Source organism: Convolutriloba macropyga, chromosome 2 (genome assembly GCF_964194025.1).
Source record: "Convolutriloba macropyga chromosome 2, txConMacr16.3, whole genome shotgun sequence".
Lineage (NCBI taxonomy): Eukaryota > Metazoa > Xenacoelomorpha > Acoela > Convolutidae > Convolutriloba > Convolutriloba macropyga.
The window spans coordinates 38,418,963-38,441,296 of record NC_134469.1 but is presented as its reverse complement, the minus strand read 5'-3'; the positions used below and the strand labels follow the sequence as shown (position 1 = coordinate 38,441,296).

The window sequence follows — 22,334 nt, the reverse complement described above, 5'->3', positions numbered from 1 at the left end:
GGTCTAATTGAATAGAAATCCTAAGGATATGCCAATAGTGATGAGAACTTAACTCATTGGAACTAATGTTCTGCATGAATTCAAGTGTGAAGAAGATTGGTTTGGGGAAAACTTTGGGATCAATTTTGACTGCTCTAAAGGGGCGTCATTTTGATTACAGAATTCAATTCTAGCGATGGATTGGATATTAACCAATGCACTTTGCAGTACAGAAGTGAACGCCAAAAAATGCGCTTTTTCTTTGCTCATAATACATCGCTAATCTAAAGACGTAAAAATTGATATTGACGTAAAAATGTAAATTGATTCAAGATACTTTGGTTCATGTGATCAACGTTCTCGAGATATCAAAGCCTATTTGATAACAAGTTACAGCCATTCTCCAAATAGCTTTTACAAAAATAGTTTTTACCTCTTTCAAGCATGCAATCTGTTGGTTGGGAAAAATAATCAAATTTTAGTTTCCGAGTTGCACTTTTTTTATCAGTTTTACATGTATAAACGGAAGTTCTCTGAGAAACGGCAGTGTATTAGCCTAATTGTTGTGATAAACTTATTAAATAGTTTCATATTGGCAATGATGATGACAAATGGACACCAAAACAGCCACAGCCAAGCGTATCAAACTATCCCTCCTCCTTTGAGCTATCTGGGAAGAACTCCGGTTGCAAAAGGGCCCAAGCGAGGCTGTACGGAATTGAGTCCTTTAACCGAAAACCCCGACGCCAACCTAGAAGCTATTATTCAAAATGCCATTAGAAATGCCATTCCCGACATCATGGCTCAAATGCAACAGCAACTTGAAGCATCAATCACACGTGCTGTCCAAGATTCCCTGGCGACTTTTAAACAACAAGTCAAAACAGAAATGGTCGACCTCGAAAATAGATGCTACTTGAAAACACTGTCGGAAAGTGATGTGCACGAGTCGTACAACAGGCGAGATAATGTAAAAATTTTCAATCTGAAAATGGACGAGGGCAAAACACGTGAAGAGTACACTGAGACTATTGACAAAGTCCTGGAAGTCATTGATCGAGTCGAATCAGTTGTTGAGGCCTCAGACATTTCAATTGCTCATCGCCTGCCTGGAAAACGCAATCCTATCATTGTGAAGTTCAATAGAAGGGTGGCAAAACTGGACCTTCTGAAGAAGAAAAAGAAGCTAGCAGAGGTGGACGATATGAAATATATAAGTGTGGTCGAGGATATCACCAGACCCAGATTGAACTTCTTGAATGTTATGAAAACTGACAACCGCATCAAAAGTGCCTGGGTGCGTGAAGGCGTACTGCACTACATGTGGAACAACGACACTAGAGTTTATAAAATTTTCGGGTTGTATGAAGTTGGCTCAGTGCTCAACTACCCCCTCTCTGACGTTTTTGCCTGTTTCAATGGTGTTTTTCCCCCAAACAATAACTCACAAGTCTCTTGAACCCCTCCATAAACCCCTACCGTCCCGTGATAAACCCTCTACATCTAAACCCACCCAGATAATATCTATTTTGCATTTAAACATCCGCTCAATCAGGAACAAACTGCTGGAATTGGAATCTTTTATATATGGACTTGAATCACTTCCCAAAGTCATATGCCTTACAGAGACACACTTAGATGATGATGATGATACTTCTAATTTTCGCTTGCCTGGACACTCGAACATTGAAGTGAAAAATCGTAACAAGTATGGCGGAGGGGTGATGATTCAAGTCCATGAGAGTGCGACGATACATAAAACCTTGCAAACTCCATTCGAGGAGGCAATATGTGTTGAAATCAACAGCCAATCATACACATTTAAAACTTTGGTGGTTTACAGTAAACCTAGAACTAACAAAAACCAGTTCATTGAGTTACTTGATGAATATCTGCAAGGTAATAATTCTGCCACAATGCCTTTTATAATATGCGGGGATTTTAACATCGATACAAAATCTCAGAATTTGATAAGCAGTAACTACGTCGATATTATAAATGCAAACGGCTTCAGTCTGTTCGATAGTTCGGATCGTCCAACTAGAGAGACTGATCATTCATCAACCTGCTTAGATCATTTCATCTATCAAAATATTCCTTCATTTAAATCAAATATCCTGTTTCATCAAAACATCGCAGATCATTATCCTATTCTAGCTAGTTGGTTGGTCAACGACCTCGATCAGACTGACACTCAGTGTAAATTTCTAAATACAAAATTTATTCACGATGAATCTCGGAGACAGCTCTTCCTGCATGAACTCCAAGAACACCTGAGTGTCAGGGAAGTTGAAATATTAAGTAGTCGTGATCCAAGCATTGCTTTTGAAATCTTTAACTCGAGTTTTATTAAGGTCTTTGATAAGTTTGCCCCAATGCAAAATGAAAAGGAAATCAAATCAAATAACAAATCTAAATGGTTGACAAATTCCTTGAAAAATCTTAAAACCAAGCGTAACAAAGCTCATAGAAAATGGAAAAGTAACCCCAATAATCAAGATTATCTGGCGAATTTCAAAATTCAGCGTAAAAATTTCGAAAACGCATACAAAAAATCAAAAAAATCTTTTTATGCAGATAAGTTTAAGTCTTGCATTGGTGATTCAAGGAAACTTATCATTTACTTAAAGAAATGAGTGGCAGAAGTACGCACTCAAAAAATATTCCTATTCTATCCTCTTGTTATGAAGCGAACCAGTTACCCTCTCTCGGTGACGTGGCAGAAAAGTTCAATCAATATTTTGTCAATGTACCTAATAATATTCGTCAGTCGATCAATAACGTGCCTCCTAGTCCCATTCCAGACAATGACAAGTCTTTATATTTATACCCGGTCTCAACGTTTGAAGTTGAGGAGCTCATTGATAGCTTGGCTCACAAAGCATCATCTGGTGATGATGGCTTAAGTAATGTAATAATTAAATTATCAGCCCCTGTTACGGTTCGCTTCATGACACACATTATTAATTGTTCCTTCTCTCATGGCTTTTTCCCCGAATCGCTCAAGAACGCAAAGATACTTCCTCTACACAAAGAAGGCAGTAAGTTAGAAGAAAATAACTACCGCCCTATTTCACTTTTAAATGTATGGAGTAAAATTTTTGAACGTGCTATGTATACAAGGTTATACAACTTTTTTGAGCGATTCGGGCTCCTCTCACCCTGTCAATTCGGCTTCCGAAATAGGCATAGTACCATCGATGCTTTAGTTGAGTTAACGGAGAAAATAAGGGAAAACTGGAATGTTAAGAACATAAGCTGCTTTTTTTTGGATCTACGGAAGGCGTTTGATACACTTGATCACACAATTTTACTTCATAAATTAGAAAGATATGGAATAAGAGGTAATGTTTTGTGTTGGTTCAAATCTTATCTCGGGAGCCGAATGCAGAGAGTAGAAGTCAATTGTATTTCCTCGCAATGGTTGAAAGTACAACATGGAGTACCGCAAGGGTCTATACTAGGCCCCCTGCTTTTTCTTATCTACATAAATGACCTACCACTTCATTGTAAACATGCTCAAGTCCTCCTTTTTGCAGATGATACAAATCTTACGTTTCTTAATAAGTCCTGCGAGGAAGTGCAAAGAGAAATTGATGATGTTAAACACTGGCTGGATGCTAATAAACTTTGTTTGAATATTAATAAGACCATTCATTTGAATTTGAAGTCAAGCGAAAATAGGTTTGATATTGATAACAAGTACATTTCCATTGAGCCCGTATGTAAATATCTCGGCATTTTAGTTGACTTCAAATTTTCCTTTGTCTCTCATTTATCGGTGCTGAAATCGAGACTCTCTAAACAATGTGGTATTATTTCAAAACTTAGGCATTATGCCCCGCGTAACCAGCTTATTGATTATTATAAAACGAACGTAAGTTCTATTATCCAATATGGCATACTAGTTTATGGGTGCAGCAGCTATAGCAACCTGTTGCCCATTTACAATTTACAAAAAAAAATACTTAGAGTCATTTATTTCAGAAAAAAATCAGACAGTGCTAATGACATCTTTGTTAAAAATAAATTACTTAACATCTACCAGCTTCATATATACGAGTTATTAAAGCTAGTTTTGAAGTCATTAAGTGGATTACATCGTGAAAGTTACCTTAATTCTTTGTTCTCGTTTTCGCCATCGAGACCTACGCGAAGTGCATCAAAAACATTACTAATGGAACCGTCTTGTAAGCGATTGGTTGAAAAACGATCAGTTAAATTCAGAGCTTCGAAGCTCTTTAATACATTGAGTAAAGCCGATGTTCTTCCCTACAATATTATTGGATCAAATGAAAATGTTATAAAAAGTTTTTATCATAATTTTAAGGAAACATTTTTGGTTAATAATGATGATATAGTGAAATACATCTTTGAATAATTTTTCTAGGAAATTCTAAGGAAAACGACCCCTTGGATAAATGCTATCGGACATCTGCTTTGGGGATGGGATTTCTGTGAAAAAAAATGAGCTCTCAATTCTTTCTAGTTTCCGAGTTATCGCAGTTTTTTCAAAATTTTTAAATTTTCCCCGCTAAAATTGCTTCTGAAAAACTTAGGAAAAAAAATTTTTTTTAAACCGAAAAATTTTGGAGGCCTATTTTATGCCTCCAGTAGGTTTAACGGGTTTTGATTAGGCTGCTGTTAAATTGTGACGACTGTAGCAAAAATATTTTATAAGTTTTTGATTTTTTTTGAAGTCCATTTCGTTAATAACGATGATTTAGTGAAATACATCTTTGAATAATGTTTCTAGAAAATTCCTAAAAAAAGAGGCCTTGGATAAATGCTATCAGACATCTGCTTTGGGGATGGGATTTCTGTGAAAAAATATGAGCTCTCAATTCCTTCTGGTTTCCGAGTTATCGCAATTTTTCAAAAAATTTTGAATTTTTCCGGCTAAAATTGCTTCTGAAAAACTTAATAAACAATTTCTTAAACCGAAAAATTTTGGAGGCCTGATTTATGCCTCCAATAGGTTTAACGAGTTTTGAGCTTTAATTAGGCTGCTGTTGATTTTTGTCGAATGTAGCAAAAATGTTTTAAAATTTTTAAAATTTTTTTCCATTTCTTCATTTTTGTTTTTGTTATCATAGGAACTTCTTTGTTGAAATAGTCCCACTGCCTAGTTTACAGAGTCTCTAAGGGCAGGGCGTGTGGGTTTAAATACCCCGTTGCCTGTCCACTTTGATCATGTTTGTACGAGTCAATATTTACGTTTATTTTTGTACTTGCTGTTACTTATTTGGTACTTGATCAAAGAAATAAATTCTTTCTTTCTTTCTTTTGACTCCATAGTTTTGGCAGAAGATCTGTTGACGTGTAATTATCCGGCTTGCAAATGTTTATTAATCGATATCTTGACATATTTATGAATGTGCTCAGAATTAATAGGCTTATTTCCTCAAGAAGTACTTTTGATTTTCTGCAGAAAAATTATTGAATGGGCAGATTTTTTTTTATCAAACTGAAATTTTCAATCGAAATAATAAACTTTTCAATCGTTTCCACAAATCCAGACGTTTGTTGTATTTGTTCCGACTCCACTTGTGGGGGAAGGAACTATATACTCAAATGGGTTTTTTTGTTCAGTCAATTTTGGCCGATCGATGTATTCATCGTAGAGAAATCTGAGTGGTATCATCAAAAAGATCGTCCAGCCTAGAGTTTGAAATTAAAAAGATTTTTTTGAATTTCGTATTTTTCGAGGAGTTATCGAGGAATCAATTTCGTATTCCTAATACACAAAAGGTGATAAAAAGACTAGTTCTGGTCTCATAGGGCAGTTTACTAAAAAAAAATTCGAATTTTATTTGAGCTGTAATTTTTTTAGAAAACTTCATACTTTTTTAGGTCACCTAGAGACTGGTCCCTTTTCTTATCAATGTTTGGTTAATGATAAACTTGATAAACAGTAAAGTGACGCCTAAGGAACACGAAACACGTTTTCAAGGAATCGCACATGTTTTTTATGGCTTCGACTCTGAGCTTTTGCAATTTTTTTTAAAGAAAAAAGAATATTGTTAATTTCCTCTGCTACACATAAGTATAAAAAGCAAATGGTAAAAGAGGCAATGTAAAATTAAGAATATAACATTATGTAAAATTACAAAATCACTTAACTAAATTACTTAACCAAAAATTTGACCTTACATTATTAAAAAATGGCCTAAAATGCGAGCATGAAATGTTCTCACAATTTTATATGTACTTCATGAAGATTAAAAATAAAATTAAAATCTAATGCTCTCAATGTCATCTTTTATATCAGTTACTTTTGGGTCCTTCAAAAATTCTTTCCAAAAATCTTCTTTCAGTTTTTTTTAAGGAAGCTTTCGATGTTGTTTTTAGTCTAATATTAGAAGGCAGACTATTATAAATTGGAATGGCTTGTGCAATAAAAGAATCAGTTAAAAACTAATTGTTCTTTCTTTGATCTAACGTAACTTTTTTTTGACCTTTCATGTTTTATTCTCATGGAAGAGAGAGGTTCAATTTTATATGCCGGAAGATCGTTGCTGAGTACGCGAAAAAAATATTTTAATGAAGTTTTGATTTTGTTTTTGAGGTTTTATTGATTTTCTGGAGTTCTATGGCATAGAATCGTTGACTAAGAGTGCGATGGGTTTCGCAATGAGCATTAGTGAAGCTATTCAGTGCTTTGATTGGACAGCTAATGACTTTTTAAGACTTAGTTATAATTTTTCGAATTTTTTTTAAACATTAACCGATCATAAACTTATTTTTGTAAACTGTAAGTCAGTCTCAGTACTGACAGGATCCCTTTCCTTTTTACTGCAACCAAAACTAGTATGTTTAGCGGTTTTATCCTCTAACTATTGGTTTTACGACTTTGATGCCACAATATTTCAAAAACAATTCTAAACTTTTTGGATATTTTCGTGTTTTTGAATCCTTTGGAAATTTTATCAAATTATTCTAATTTGGATAGTTCCCGTTGGTTCAGGGAAGATTTTCAGTGGATCATAGATAAAGTTTTCAGAGAAAAGCTTATGGTTTAAATGGCTTCGACACTTTCTTGCACTTTTCCACTGAATTTTTGGTTTTTGCCTGTATTTGTTATTGTTTTCTTAGTCAATGACTTATTGTAATGCCTTATCGTATCGATGACATTGCAATGACAGTCATTCTTTTCGTCCCATCGAGGAATAACTCTTATGCTCCAATTGAGCGCTTTTATTGCTGAAATCAATTGAGTTTAATGGCGTTGATACTACCGGTTTTCTCAGAAACTTCGTGGTTTTAATGTCATATTTATTGATATTTTGCAGTTATATTGAAAAAAAGAATCCCATGTTGTTAAAACATTAATCGATGATAGAAAAGTCATTACCGAAAAGTTATTTTTAATGGCTCTGACTCTTTTCTCTCAATTTTTTTTGAATTAGCGGTTTTTGACTATTTTATTAATCTTTAAGTAGGCGTAGAATGCTGACCGGTCTCAAAAGCTTGTAATTGAGTATTCCAGGATTGATGTTACCCGAGGCAGTCAATTTTTATAGAATAGTCTCAAAGTTTATGATATTATACATTTTCAATGATTTTTTAAACTTTTCTGTTTTTGTTGTTTTTTTTTCGTCAATTCGTATTTTATTCTCATCATTGAGAAGTCTATTTCAATTTTTTGTATTACAAAAATTTAATTGTCCAGTGATATCATGTCGTAACTGATGTTTTGTTTATGGATAATATGATTTTAATTAAAAGTTTTAGTGGTGTACTTGTGTTTCTTTTTCTCTTCTTTTAGCACATTCGCGTAATAACAGATCCGAATGATTTTCAACTGTGGCCCAAATTCACTTATTTAATCTTTCAGTATAATTTTAGTTGCATCAGTATGAATGAAAATGGAAGGAATAATACACAGTATTCAGATAGGATCTAATGATTTTAATGGCTTCAATAATTTGTTTTCGCAAATTGTTTAATTTTTTGAGTTTTTCTGCTTCTGTAGTCCGTTCCTACGGCTTAATCTTACCAACAACAGCTCCTATTAGTTTCATAAAGAATGTTTAGTAAATTTATTAAGAATTATTTTGTTAAAAGCTAATGATTTTTAAGACTATAGAAATTAATTGGTTTAAAAAAAGTTGATTGATATTCCAATTTCGCCTTACTATTTCCTTCTGTCGACTTTGTTGCCTAATCTCATTAAGGAAAATTGCTATCTGATGTATGGTATAGACAAATTAAATTTTTGCAGTTAATGTTTTATACGATTGCATTTTGGCGTTGTTACTAGTTGCGTTCAAAATCAGATACTTAGTTTTTGCTGTGAAATTTTTGTTTTTGGGTCTTTTGTTGTTTGTTTTTTTTTCTTAGTTTTTTCAATGAAAGATCTCGTCAGCGCTGTAATGAGGCATGGCATTATGTAATTCAATAAGTACTTAGGTTTTTAAACGTTTTTTAAACTCAAACATCTATTTTATTATGTTTTCATTATGTTGACAATTAAGTCAAAAGTGTAAATGAGCTCGAGACGGAACATCATGAGCGAACGCACATTAATGAGCATCCTTGTCTTTTTAATTCGCGAATTTGTTTGAAGGTGTAGAAATTTAACCGATGAGCTCAAACCAGAGTAATTGATATTTTAGGTGTGAAATATTTGAGCGGCGCATGATTGCATGTAACGAGAAACGCAGCGCAAAAAAATTAGTTAAAACTTTTACCCACCACCTCATTGGAGTCCCGGATATTCTACGAAGGATTGAACTAGTTAGCATGAACTAAACGAGAATTGATTGCACCGCAGCGCACACTGCTGGCCTTCGGGTAGATTGTTGCAACCTAGAAGCTGTTGGTACTCGCTAGCATGAACTCTAAAAACGAATTTTTGCAAAATTACAATATTTCATCATAATCAAAATTTCTATAACTTTGGACTGAAAATGTGTACATCCCCCGATTTCGCGATGCCGGTGTGTATGCACCAAGTGGGACTCACCAACACCCCAAGGGACCCCTAAGCACCTTGTAAACAGGAATTGGTAGTAACAGATTTACCGACTGGTCAGCTAAAGTGATATTGGGTTAAAAACCGAAATCACTGTTTTTGAATTTTTTTGAGCGCCTTTGATAATAGTGTGTATGTAAGCCCTGTGCTATGCCTGATTAGGCATGAAACGCCCCGTACCCTCCAAAATTGCCATGGGTAAGCAAAGCCCCGGAAATACTTTTGGTTCGACTAATCATTATTTTGCCCGAGAAATTCCACCACCTTGATTTTTACTAAGTGAGTATTGGCATTCAACTAGCCAGGTTATTACGGCATCATTATTTTTGGCATTCTGCCAACCAACCATTAGGATTTAGACGATTCTGAACAACTGGCTAATATGACGGTTGTATTGTTTCAGCGAACAACTTGTTTGCTCGTCTCAGTATAAAAGCGGCGTACATTACAAGTGCAGCGCAGAAATTACTAACTATGAGCGCATTAATAACTAATTGCCTGGAGAACTGTTTGACCATATTAAAGAGTGAGAGGCACCTTTGATAGTTCTCAAGTTTTGCTGCGGTATTATGCCAGAGGAATTGAGTTTGCCGGATTGCTCACAAAGAAGCCCGTTGTTTTTCGTGTGACCATGGTGCATCAGTCGGTTATTAGTTGAGGCATAGTTCCAACTGTTTTAGTTGAACTTCCGCTATTGTTTTGTTGAAGATTAAAGAGCAAGTTAGCTATGTTTATCGAATTGTTGTAATTGGTTTTACTTTAAGTGTTTTACCATCGATACTTGTCAACCGCCGAGAGCTAAGTACCGGAGTTATACTGTTAAGTAGAAGACGAACCACCTAATTAAAGTTTTGGGAATTTTGAGATATTTGCGCTTTTTGTTCTTCAGTGATAGGCTGCCCAATCAAAATTTAGAAGCTTATAGAATGCTCATTATTTTTTTGGTCAGATTCTTTTTTTTGTTTTCCTGTTGTGTACATGAAACTGCCTGTACACGTTGTTTTGAAAGTTTAAATTTTGATAAATCATTTTCAGCTTATCATATTTTCAGCTTCGAATTCAAAATAGCAAGTTTCAGAAATTTATCCCAGTTTTGATCCCAGTTTTGCCGATATGACAAGTCAAAAACCATGTGCAAACACCATCGATGTGTTTAAAGGGTCAAATGACTTGTTGAGAACCATTTTTGAGACTTAAGGGTTGTTTTTTTTGAACTTCATTTGATTTTGACGCTTTATACTGAAAAAGTTCATCGAACTAATATCATTCGTTTGACAGTTCAGCGAAACTTTTGCCGCATAAATCTGCAGCAGTAAGCATCACACTCAACGAGAGAATATATATTTTTTGTTGATTCGTCAACATAAAGTCTTACTTGATCTAGTGTTTTAATCCGCAAGATAAAAAAATTGAGCCTGGTGTTATTTTCCTCGTTTTCATATGTGCTCTGACTCAGCAGATGAGAAAACTCAGTTTATAAACTTTTGTTATGTTTCTTCAATCATAATAATATGCCATTTATATATAATATTCTAGGCAAATTTTCGAGAGACGGAAGAACTTAATCAATTGAAATACAAAAACAATATGTACGCTCAAAATTTCATAATCAATAAGGACGTCCACTAAACATAATTGATTATTGAAATAAAAGATCGAACCATTGAGAAAACAAATCATTCAAATTAGCAAACTAATAATTTCTACTAAATTTATATACTATACAGTGACTCCTTCAGTTAATAACATCGCTTCCGCTCAACCCTAAATTGACCAAATTTTGAAATTGCGTATAATTCTAGGTTTTAAACTTTTTAAATCGTCCGTTCATCGTTGATAGCTTGTTTGTGCACGTTGAATGTTGACAGTTATTGGAATTGGTTTTCGTTAGGTGAGCCATCGTATTATTATAATGACTTTGATCTGGTTACTTGTCTGTTTTTGTTGATAATTGATGAGAATTCTGATTATGAAGTGGGTGTGTTTTTGAGCACTGATAGACAGTCTTTGACAGCATGGTACAAGACGGACTTGATTTGTAACTTGTCCTCGTGGTTTGCGTGTCTGTCTGACAAGTTTCGGTACTCTTCTGTCGTCCGTAGACAGTACTTCACTCTCTCTGGTGACACGAAGTCCACTGCCGCTTTAATGCACGAACTCAAATTGCGAACCTGAAACAACAAAATCACTTTCGGTTAAATGTTTACTCTTGCCTCTAGAGCATGAATCAAGACCAGAGACTATCCTCTGATACCAACAGACTCTAATTCCCAATTTCCTGTAAAACTCATTTAATGTCTAGGGCGCACTGAATGATTGAACAAACAATGTTAAAACCACTTAACACGGCCTCCAATTTCATATTTTTTGAATTAAAACAAACATTCACCGAGAAAAACAAAACTGTTGTCTGCTTTCCTAATCGACAAGAATCAATGCCACAATTATGTCAACTGGAATCATTGCAACATAATAAACCTGTAATTAATCGCCATTTTGGTATGATTATAGTATTGAAAGTTAATATTAACATGCCATAGAGCAGTAAGGGAACTTCGATTTGAAGAAAGTAGCAGGATTTAAATAGGTTTTATTCATAATTATGAAAAAAAACTAAGGATTTTGAGATTCTATGGATTGAGTTATCCGTACTTAACTAATCATGTGCCTAATTTATTTTCCAAGTTTTATATTCGAAAAGAATAGCAACTGGAAAACAAACTAACGTCGGAAGAATTGCTCTCGAGCGACTGGCGAGGGAACCAATTTACGAGGGGCATAGGCTACAGAAATTTTTATGATGCAAAAACTTCTGACTCTTGGGAGGGGTTCCAACCCCCGACTTCAAGGATGTGAGTCGTGCACAGCACCCAAAAGACAATTACCTTCTCACCCAATGCGCGGGGAGACTGAAATTAACTACCAAACTACAAGATCAGGCTGGCCATGCGGATTATACTGCAGCACTGAAAACCCGATTATGTGGGCTGTCGAAATAAATTTGACCTTTCATGATTTATACTGATTATAACTTTGCGATTAACTAAGATTCCATAAAAAGATGTCTAAGTAAGGAGTTAACAGGCTACACGGGCTATGCTCTGTCATCTCACACAATGGCTTTTATTTGGCAACAGATCTAATTTCTTGAATGCTCTGAATTGAAATCACTCAGAAAAAGAAAATCCAAGCGTAAAAAAGTCGCGCCCGAGAAGTGAAATCGAAAGAATTCCGTAGAAGAAAATGCTCAAGCAAAAACTTTGCATAAAAAAGACATGTCTACAGTAATTGCTTCAAATTTTGTTCGAGAAAATTTAATGAATTAGGAAAATCAGCAAGTTACTTGACTCCGCAGAAATGACTGACATTCTGAATGAACATCTCAAACCACTACGCCGCGCTCAATAACCAGTAGTTCTCTTTTTTTTTGTTTAAACAAATTGAAAATATAACCCAGGGGTTAAATATTACAAGTTTAAAATTATATAAACATAATTAGTACAATGTTAAAAATCAAAATTAGTGGTTCCGTTTTTTAAAGGTAAAAATAACTTTTGAAGCCACCAACGTTCCTTTCCAACGGTACAAGTTTGAATTGTTGGAGCAGATGCTGTTTTATTTTAACATGCGTTTAAACTTTGAGCGTGATCTGATAGACCGGACTTCACGCGGAAGTTTATTCCATTTTTGGATGCTTCTTTTTTGTAATGATCGACTGCTCGACCTTAAGAGAATTAGCTGTTCAGTTCTGTTGTTTTTTCCTACTAAGACATTACCACTTAGAAAAAAAACTCAGTGCCGTCTGATTTCAATAATGAAATATCATTCCTAAGTTTTGAAACACTCATCTGGCTTATTAAAAGTTCTGCAGGCAAAATGTCAGATTTGACTAAGAGATCTGTAGATCTCTCAAACTTTTTTCTCATATAGCAAACTTTAATTCCCCAATTGATTTGTCGATTAATTCGCTGCATTGCAGAGAACTTCAAGTTCTGAAAAAATAGAGCACTGAATGTTAAATGAGAAAGGACTAGGGATTTGAATAGCATCAATCGTGCTTTCAGAGGTAACTGATAACGTAAAAGGTATATGGATCTAATCGCTGTGGCCATATTTGATAGGACTTTGTTGAGTTGTATATGAAAATTTTGTTTAGAATCAATTATTATACCCAATTCTCAGTCATTTCTATCAGAGTCACGTAATCTAAGCATGATATGCCAGAATGCGCATTTTGAACCAAGTCAGTCTACAATCGAGTCCAAATTTTTCGATTAACTAAACAACCCTCCTTAAAGTGCACTTAGAATGCTTCAAACGCAACTTTCAGAGTTTTGGCCACTTTCTGGAATGCTGAGAAAAAAAACCATAAAACACCCCACTAAAGTCGGATGAACGGCTTCCGAACGACTGATGTGGCCCAGTTTTCTTCTAGCTTGTTTCAGCGTAGGGTAGTGGGGTATTATGTTTGACCAGTGGCTTCAGATAATCTTGTTGAACCTTTAGGAGATAAAGGGTAATATATGAAGTGAACAAACGGAGTCAAATTTTGGCGCGCTTTACATTCGAATTTAATTGTCGCTAACTTCGACCACTTCATTTTAACTCCATCAAATTGTGAGTCATAATAATCAGGAAGTCATACGTGATTGAAGTCACTCGAGAAGTCAAAACGTTCGAGCAAAACAGGATTCGCAGCTTCATTCAAATGCAGTTTAAAAAATGTCATTATTGAAACTGAAAACTGAACAATTCATATACCCGTTTTTCACCCCTTTGAGGCCAATAATATTGTATTAAACTCTCCAGGCATTAACAATAAAAACAAAATACATGGCAATACAAAACTGAAAATAACATTACGCAGCAAAAAGTACATTTTGCTTAAATAAATTACTCGAAGTTGTCATTATTCTCCATAATAGTAGCAGCTTGTCAATTAGACATAAATGAGTGAAGACCATGATTGGCATTGAAACAATCAAAAGAAAACAGGAAACTGTTTCTTGCAAAAAATATCAAGTTCTTTTTTTCCTGGATTGATGAGAGAATAGACGGATTAGTATCAATGCCGATAAGCACTAGACTTGGTTACTTAGACTAATAAGGTAGAGTCTATGTAACGCGCATTTGAACACGGGGCTCTATGGCTTAATCTCGTTTGAATTTTTGTTTTTTTTTAATTGACTTCGTTCAATTTAGATTGCATTGCTGAGCAACTTCTGTTTGAAATACAAAATGAGCAAAGAATGAACCTAGTCTAGAGCACTAAATCTATATTCTCAAAAATTTTCTGAAAGCGCCAGACCTAGGTGAATCATAACAAACTTTTGTTTGACCCAGTACAAAATTCGGAGCACAGTAAGCCAACTGACATGCTAACCCGGCTGAGAAAATGTGCCCGAAATTAAGTTTTTGGCTAATTGAGGCAAATTGTGGGCTACTATTGAAAGACAATGACATATAATCACATTGAAATGTACTAACTTGGTGGGCTGCTCCTGCTGGTATGAATACAGAGTCATGTTCGAATTGTACAAATGTGAAAGGCTCCACCCCCTCCTCTCTCTTCAGCTTGGCCAGCTTCTCTGGACTGAGGTACACATCCTGATCGTGGATTGGGTCATCGTCCAGCCTATACGCTTTGTGGATTATCTCCGCTTCATTCCTAATAAAGAAAGTTCGGCCACTCTTATAACCTCGAATTGTACAGCAGGGTAGATTTGTTTTAGGTGGATTTGACCAGATTATCTGGGTCATAATTTAATTATATCGACATAGCCCAAAAAGTTTCTCGCAAACATCTGCGGATGAGGAAAAAAGATTTACTGATAAAATGTCGAACTGATTGTGTATTTTGTATCTTAATGCAACAATGCCGTTGCGGTGCAACATTAATTTAATCACTTGCTTCATAGTTCTATGCTCAAAAAAATTTCACCTCGCAAAGACCAAGTGAACTTGATTATATCGTTTCAAATTATGAAGTTCGTTTTCAAGCACGTGGTTTGCTGTAGTCATCTTTGTCGGTTGTTGCTGAAGGTAATTATGGGAACAAAATAATGAACAAACATAGCCGGCAGATTGCCGGAATAGCTGCGAAAGAATAGACCTGCGTGCCATATAATAGAGATGAAACAGATACAGATCTAAATTGAAAAAATCGACGCCGCTCAAAAAACTAGGCTAAAAAACATTCAGCGATAAAAAAGCTTGTTAAAATTCATTCCACAGAAGCCCCTTATTAGGGACCTTTACTGCACATATGAGTTCCTTTGACCTTAAACTAATTGAAATTAAACTTTAATGTTTTAAAGAGCAAAAGTCATTTTATTGAGTGAGGTAAGTCACGTATGATCAAAATCTAATCACGCAAATAACCTAAAAACTTTCGCTAAAGCGAGTGAGAAATGACGTCACGCGCGCAAATGCCGCTAGTGAGAGGACGAAGTCATTCAGAAATTTTCTCAGCTTTGCTGTGTGAACAAATGTAAAACGAAAAAAGAGCGTCAGACCACGAAACAAAAAAACATAGCAGGACAAGTCCTGACGTACAATTCAAAGAATTTTCATTGACTAAACAGAAAAACTAGACCTAGAATGGACTATGAGTGAATTGAGAAAACCATTTTAAAAAAAAATCAGATGAAAAAATAAGAAAAAAAAACAGAAAATCAATGTCAAAATGCCACTAGCGAAAAACCACTAGCGAAAAATGAAAATTTAATTCAAACAAAAACCTAGGCCTAGAATGAGCTTAAAATGGATTGGGAAAACCATTTAAAAAATCCGATCCAAAAAATCGAAAAAACAGTAAAAATCAGAGTGAAATTGCCGCATGTGAACAAAAACCACTACCGAGAAACAGATTTTTTGTTCAAACACCGTTTTCTCACTCTACTTTAAAAATAGAGCAAAAAAATTCACGCCGCAAAACGCATCGCTTTTTCGCTCCATTTCCTGTTTCGGCGTGACCAAAATCACTACTCCAATTTGACTTCAAAAATCATGAAAATGTGTTAACAGATCTTAAAAAAACGACAGCGCCCCAATACAATTCAAATTCTTTGAATTCTAAAAAACCAAGAGCACCGCAATATAGCTACGCTCAGCTTACAGCTTCGCAGCTATAATAAAACAATTCTAATCCCCTAATGAAGTGTGTGAAATAGGTTTCTCGGTTAAAAAGAACATAATGTAAAACATTTTTGGGGTCTTTCCCATTATAGCCCCCCCCCCCCCCGGTTTGAAAGACCTCATTTTGAATCATATATCAACATACGTCTTGAGTGCAATCGAGTTTGTATCAGCTATGTTTCAGTTAAGTTCATGTAATGGCGGTGTGGAGTTCACCGCTCAGTCTCCATGATGGATGTTGAAACCCCTGTTCACGCTACTGTCTCTTGCCATTTACATCACTGCTGTGCCTTTAGTTTATGAAATTGCCATCGACTGCCAAGCGAGTGACTGCAATAATAAAATTTATTTACCTCAAAAACTTGCGCAGTTTGTCATTATCGTCAGTGTTGAATATGTTCCACACAGCACCAGGTCTTTCACCATTGCGCATTCTCTGAGTTGCCTCCTCTCCCCCAAATCTGTTCAGCTCCTGCAGCAACAGAGATTGCTCTAAGGACTCCATCCTATTAGATCCGCTACCATCAGCAACACCTGGCTCAGCACAAGTTGCAAACAGCAGAATGTTCACTGCGTCCGACATGTCTGTGTGCAAGTTGGTAGACCCTACTGAGGGTTCATTTGGGCTACCTAAACATGCCTTCTATTTGATTACAATAATAACCGTAAAACACTAAATCAGCAGAACCATTATATAGGCAATATGGAAAATTTAGATTTTTAACGTAAAAATATAACAAACAATGATGTCCTTCGGTTATATGCATTTGAACAAATGTTCCAACCCCTCTCATCTGCAAAATTGCCCATTTCTCTAGACAGCAGAGCATAAAAAGCAAATTTGAAACCAAACAGATTATTTTGACTTTTTTGTACAAATTCATTTTGACCACATTTTCAATCGGAAAAACTCTTTTTTGTGAACTTTCAATTATTCACTTTAATTATACAATGATGAACGGGTTGCAGTAAAAAAACCGTTTTAGTCAGAGTTACGCATGCGCATTAGAAATTCCTGGAACATGACATTTTTTTCTTTAAACATTAGCATCTATACCGATGGCAAGCCTGCTAAAATTGAAAAATTAATTAGCTTTTAAATAATTAGCAAAATTCTGCTCTGTTAAAATTTTGGTACAAAGCCCCAGTCAAAAATTGCGAAGATTCTCAAAAAAAATTTATCAATTTTACCAAGCTGCGTATCGCTTATGGGACGGGTCAATCAAGGCCATTCAATCAATTTGTCACTGATGATTGATTCGAGAATAGACCGTTGAGCCGATATTGTTAAAATTAACTTCCATGTTTTTTGAAAATAATTTGCAAAATTTTTATGCGAAGAAATGAAAACCTCAGTGATTATTAGCATTTAATTTTTCTATTTGAATAAAACTAGCAAGGAAGCTCGTGCGTTTGCACAAACTGTTCTGACCCCATTCATCCACATTTTTGGCTTAATCGTCAACCAAATGGGAAGAGATCGAGTTCATTCACACCTCAATATGAAGACACAGAGACCTGTCATAATTCAGGATATGTCGTACGTCTACAAAAACAAACCACAAATAAAGAACAAAATTTAATCTAGTCCGTAAAAATCAATTGTGCCTTCTCTTTGAATACCAACAATTTAAATGTGTGATGTCGAGGCCTTCAAAAAAACGCACTACTAAAGTAATTAGATAGGTTCAAATTTACCTTTCTTCAACAAACAACAGTATTGTGACATGCGACCTGTAATTATCAGTAACTAACGAGACTAGGTAAGAAGTAAACAAAAGAAAGTGCACAGTTAAAAAAACGTCGTTTTTTCTAAACACTAGACTTGAAAGTCATGGGAAAATTTATTTAAGAACAAAAACCACTAAATGCTTTCATTTGTTTATCCATAAGACGCCGCTAACACCCGCAATTATCCAGAATTTTTCAAACAAATAAAAAAAAACTCAATAAAATTCAGCTAGAAGACGGTGTGTCGAAGCCGTTGAAACCAAAATCTATTCAATTAAAAAATTTATGACTTCATGTCTCTTCCTTTTATTTTCAATAATGTGATATTTGAAATGTGAATGGCATGACAAGACACGAAAAAAACCTGAAAGATGGAGAAATGTCCAAAATTGAAAACATTTTCAGTGAAATTCGTATCAAAGCCGAAAAATTACTTAAGAAACCGCGCTTAACTATTTCAATTTATTACCTTAGAAAGATGATGCAACATGTCTTTGCTGACCTTAAGCCACAAGATGACAAAAGAAAACTATCAAAGCTCAATTAGATAAAAGTCTGATCCAGACAGGTTTTGAATCCGTTCGAGTTTAGTGATAGAAAACAATGAATAATGAATTCTTGGTCGCGATAATAAATTGTGCAGAGCAAAAGTAATTTGACATGAAAATAACAGCCGAAGAGTTTAAGTGAAAGGGCATAGAGAACATGATACCACATTTGACTTATTCAGTCAAGATCCAAGTTCATTGGTAGAAAAACTTGCCGTATACTCTATCTAATAAGCGATGGTTGAGCCGCAACACCTTCCAAAATATCTCACACTTTAAGGGACCCAAGTCTTCTGCTAGTGGTTTAAGACCGGATTTAGCGAGGATTAATCTAAGTGGCACAAACTTTTTGCAACAATTCACGAATCTTTGAGAATCGGAGAAAAAAATAATTGATAAAATTTCCACTTAAAAACCAAACTTGCAGAGTGCCATATGAGAACGAAATGCTTAGAGAAAAAACGCGGGGATACTATTTTCACACGGGTATACAAATTATACAGATTGCAGTGCCGGCAGGAAAAGTTGGTCAAGAGTATGTCGAGCTGCTAAATCCGGAACCTCAGCTGTTCCTTAAACTAAATATTAAGTCAAATAATCCATCGGAGCGAGTGTTTTTTGGCCCCAAAATTCCACAGAAACAGCAAAGTCTGACAACAAAGAGTTGAAAGAAAAGATTGAAAACAGATCGATGGAGGAGTGATCGGTGGAAAACTTTCAGTCGCTTGTTTAATCTTATAAGCGATGAAATCACTTCTCTGGAAACGCTATTTAAACTCAAAATATCGGAGGACAAAGTCAACGTTTGCTAAAACGATTTGAAAAAGAAGGAATTCTTTAAAGCGCAACGAGATTCGTTGCTGCTAAAAACACGATTTATAGATTTTTTCTTGATAGATTCGCTTTGATAGGTTCTTGAATTGATACAAGAACGGTAGCCGAAACCCTGCAAGAAAAGCTTCAACTATGCCTGGAAACTCAGATTTTCCACCTCTAGAAAAACTAGGTGTTTTACAAGTAGAACAGTTGTAAAACAAGCACAAGAAACATGTTGGTAGTTGAGGGCCCTCTGGATCAGATGCCAACCGCCGATTTGATGCGTTAATTGTGTTTAGATTGAAAGCTGCAGAGTGGGAGACTGAGTTGCTCAGCTTGGTAATTTAGTAGCAAACGAAATCATACCGTGACGTAAAATCAAAGCCTTTTTCTCTTGTCTGACTTATTCCATTGGACAAACAGCCAATCAGCATTGGCGAAACATTGCAAAGATTATTTGGTAGAGCAGTAGCTGACTTGATAGGCGTTTCTATTTTGATTGAGACGACATTGAACGTCGGTGACAAAGTTCATTTCAGCTGGAGGAGTACGTACCCTGGATAAATTCACTATCGGTTTTCAAGTGATGCTATTCGGGTGTTTTAGACCAACTTTAGGGTGTAGAGTGAACACATTTTTGGCGTAATTTTTATTTGACTCCCAGGAATTACGGTAGCGGCCTGCATTCTGAATGAAAGCAATTTTTGATTAAGCAATTAATTGAAGCGGGAAAAGACACCCGATAAGTCACTTCAATGAAGCGGGCGAAAAAATGTTCAAGACGCACAAATCATGTATAAAAACCTTGGTCGTTGACTGAATTAAAAAAAATCGAATTTCAGTGCCATTTTTGTTTTTCATCAAATTCTAGTGCGTGAAGGTGAAAAGAAACACAGCCTACCGTATGCGATGAACATTTTTGGGCCCATGTCTGGGGCGCAACACAGCGCGGGGAGACTGGTAGCCAGGTTGAATGGGCCTCCCGCTCCCCCAGTCCCTCCGGTTCCTCCTCTGGAAGTATAGTCACCCAGTGGAATGCTCTCCATCAGTAGATGATGGCTGAAAAACACAAAATTCATCGTGCTTAGCGATAAAATGAGATAAAGTGGGTCATATTCATCAACTTAGACTACTTAAGTTGTCATGGTTTTTTTCCCGTCTCTGTTATCTCAGTAATATCTGTTATCTCTGTAATATTTCTTGTTACTCTATAACTCATAGAAAGATTAAAAGAATATCTGAAGAAAGATAGTAAAAGCAGCTTTTGAAAGTCCGATTGAACCAGGAAGATATCGAGACATTATTCTTTCATTGATTTAAAAAATAGGAATTGAACTTAAGGTTAATCAAAAAGCAGTTCAACCAACTACAATGACGTAGGTTATGCAACTGTTGTGATTTCAATTATTGCCCTCTTCAAATTATTCGAAAACTCGGTGTTTGAAAACTTCGCTTGCGCATCATTAGAAACAACTCATCATTGCTACTCAATTGTCTTTCTAACACACTAACTTAATAACATCCAGTGTCTAGGTTGCCACCGTTTCGCATATTCCATTTCTTGGACCATCTCCTCTTGTTCTATTTTCTATTGTTACTTTTCAAACTTTGAACAATTAATGTTACTTTCGTGATATTGACGTTTTCATTATTTTGATCTACCCGTTCTTTGAGTGAATGAATCAATACGAAAGATCTTTGGGGCATATAGTGCTAATGGGCTGCTTCTAGCGTTTGTTAGGTTACTATGAGCTACCGAACGCATTATTTATTGCGAGTTTATTTAAATTTGTTGGTCATGTTTTTCCGAGAGTGTGGTCCGAGGCAAAATATTCTCGTCACTGTTTAGTTATTTTGCAGTGCTCTGTAGCGTTAACTCAATAGCAGAGCGCTGGTTGTAACAGTTGAAATTATGACAATTGTTGCAAGATTTTTCCTTTTCGATATCAACCAATCAAACGCTGGAAGCGTGACAGGTCTTACAAATTGTCCCATCTCATTTTTTTAATACCTCACCTCTCTTTAGGCATGATGTCTGTAAAGTCATTGCCAGGTGGCCAGTCTTTCAGCTTTAGCACCGTTTTGAGGTCGCAGCCATTAGATAGCTGTCCGAAGTGTTGCTTCCTCGCAGAGTAGTCCACAAACCCCTGTAGGAATTTTTCCATCGACATCATGGGATGGACTCTGCCAGTTCGACAGTCCACCAGATCCACTTTCCAGCTTCCGAAGGATTTGGAGAGATATTCGGGAGTAAAGTAGTTTCGGAGTGCTGGACTCTTCGCGCCACAACCTCGTACAATGATGGGCTAAACAGACAAATAACATTAAAGAACTGGCACAAATAACAGTCTTCCCTATTCTCCACTCTTGCCTTCGCTTCAAGAAAATGCACAATCAGTTCTTCTATTTGAGCGCCTTGATAAAATCTGAAATTTTTTTACGAATATTTTTATAATTAACTTTTTGCCTAATCTTAAGCCAGTTTTTGACACTTTTAAAATTTTAAGTTTTCTCGGAACTTCAAATTCCAGCCTAGTCATATATATTTTAAAACTGAATAAAAGAGGAGGCTCGTTAATGTGCGTTAGCACACAATACTCCAATCCCACTCACCCATTTGTCTACTTAATTGTCTTTCTAAAGAGATTAAAAAAGTCCAAAATTCTAATTTTATAAAAATAATTGTATATGAAACATAACTGGCAGATTGCCAGAAAATAGCCGCAATAGCTTTGTAGATCTGCAGTCTCAAAAAACAATAAAAAAAAGACAGACCAAAAAAATCGTCTTTTCATTGAAGGCTGATGTTATATTTTGATTTAAAATCTGTACAAGTTTTTGCTGCCTCTATTAGCTGCTCTCAAATAACCTTCATTTAGAGTGACACACACCCATTTGATCTTATCTCTTTGAATTAAGTAAATAAGTCAATTTCAAAGTGAGGAAGTCATTTTTGAGAGTGAGGTAAGTCAAATGTGACCAAAACTTTAATCACGCGAATGAACAAAAATCTCGCTCCACTTAAGAGTGAAAAATGACGTCATGCACAAAATTCAGTTGAAATTGAATGAACGAATGAACAAAAAGCAGATTTGAAATGATTGACGTCATATGGTCGTAACAAAAATCGCGATGACGAAATAAAA

At 35.6% G+C, this 22,334-nt stretch overlaps 2 protein-coding genes across 6 annotated transcripts in view; one reads left to right on the top strand and one right to left on the bottom strand.

Moving 5' to 3' along the window:
- Window positions 1-533: 533 nt before the first annotated feature.
- LOC142358644 (equilibrative nucleoside transporter 3-like) overlaps window positions 534-22,334 on the top strand; it is a 502,369-nt gene continuing 480,568 nt past the window's right edge. Inside the window, exon 1 of the mRNA XM_075410107.1 lies at window positions 534-564. The gene's annotated coding sequence lies outside the window, so the exon portion shown is untranslated. The remainder of the gene's footprint in view (window positions 565-22,334) is intronic.
- The window catches only part of LOC142358637 (uncharacterized), a 66,545-nt gene continuing 54,636 nt past the window's right edge, over window positions 10,426-22,334 (bottom strand). For all 5 annotated transcript variants that reach the window (XM_075410097.1, XM_075410095.1, XM_075410099.1 and 2 more), the window contains exons 7-11: window positions 21,205-21,494; window positions 20,090-20,247; window positions 16,447-16,723; window positions 14,444-14,624; window positions 10,426-11,127 (exon numbers count right to left, since the gene is read on the bottom strand). In XM_075410097.1, the coding sequence (XP_075266212.1) occupies window positions 10,924-11,127; window positions 14,444-14,624; window positions 16,447-16,723; window positions 20,090-20,247; window positions 21,205-21,494 (1,110 nt within the window). In that variant the 3' untranslated portion in view covers window positions 10,426-10,923. The remainder of the gene's footprint in view (window positions 11,128-14,443; window positions 14,625-16,446; window positions 16,724-20,089; window positions 20,248-21,204; window positions 21,495-22,334) is intronic.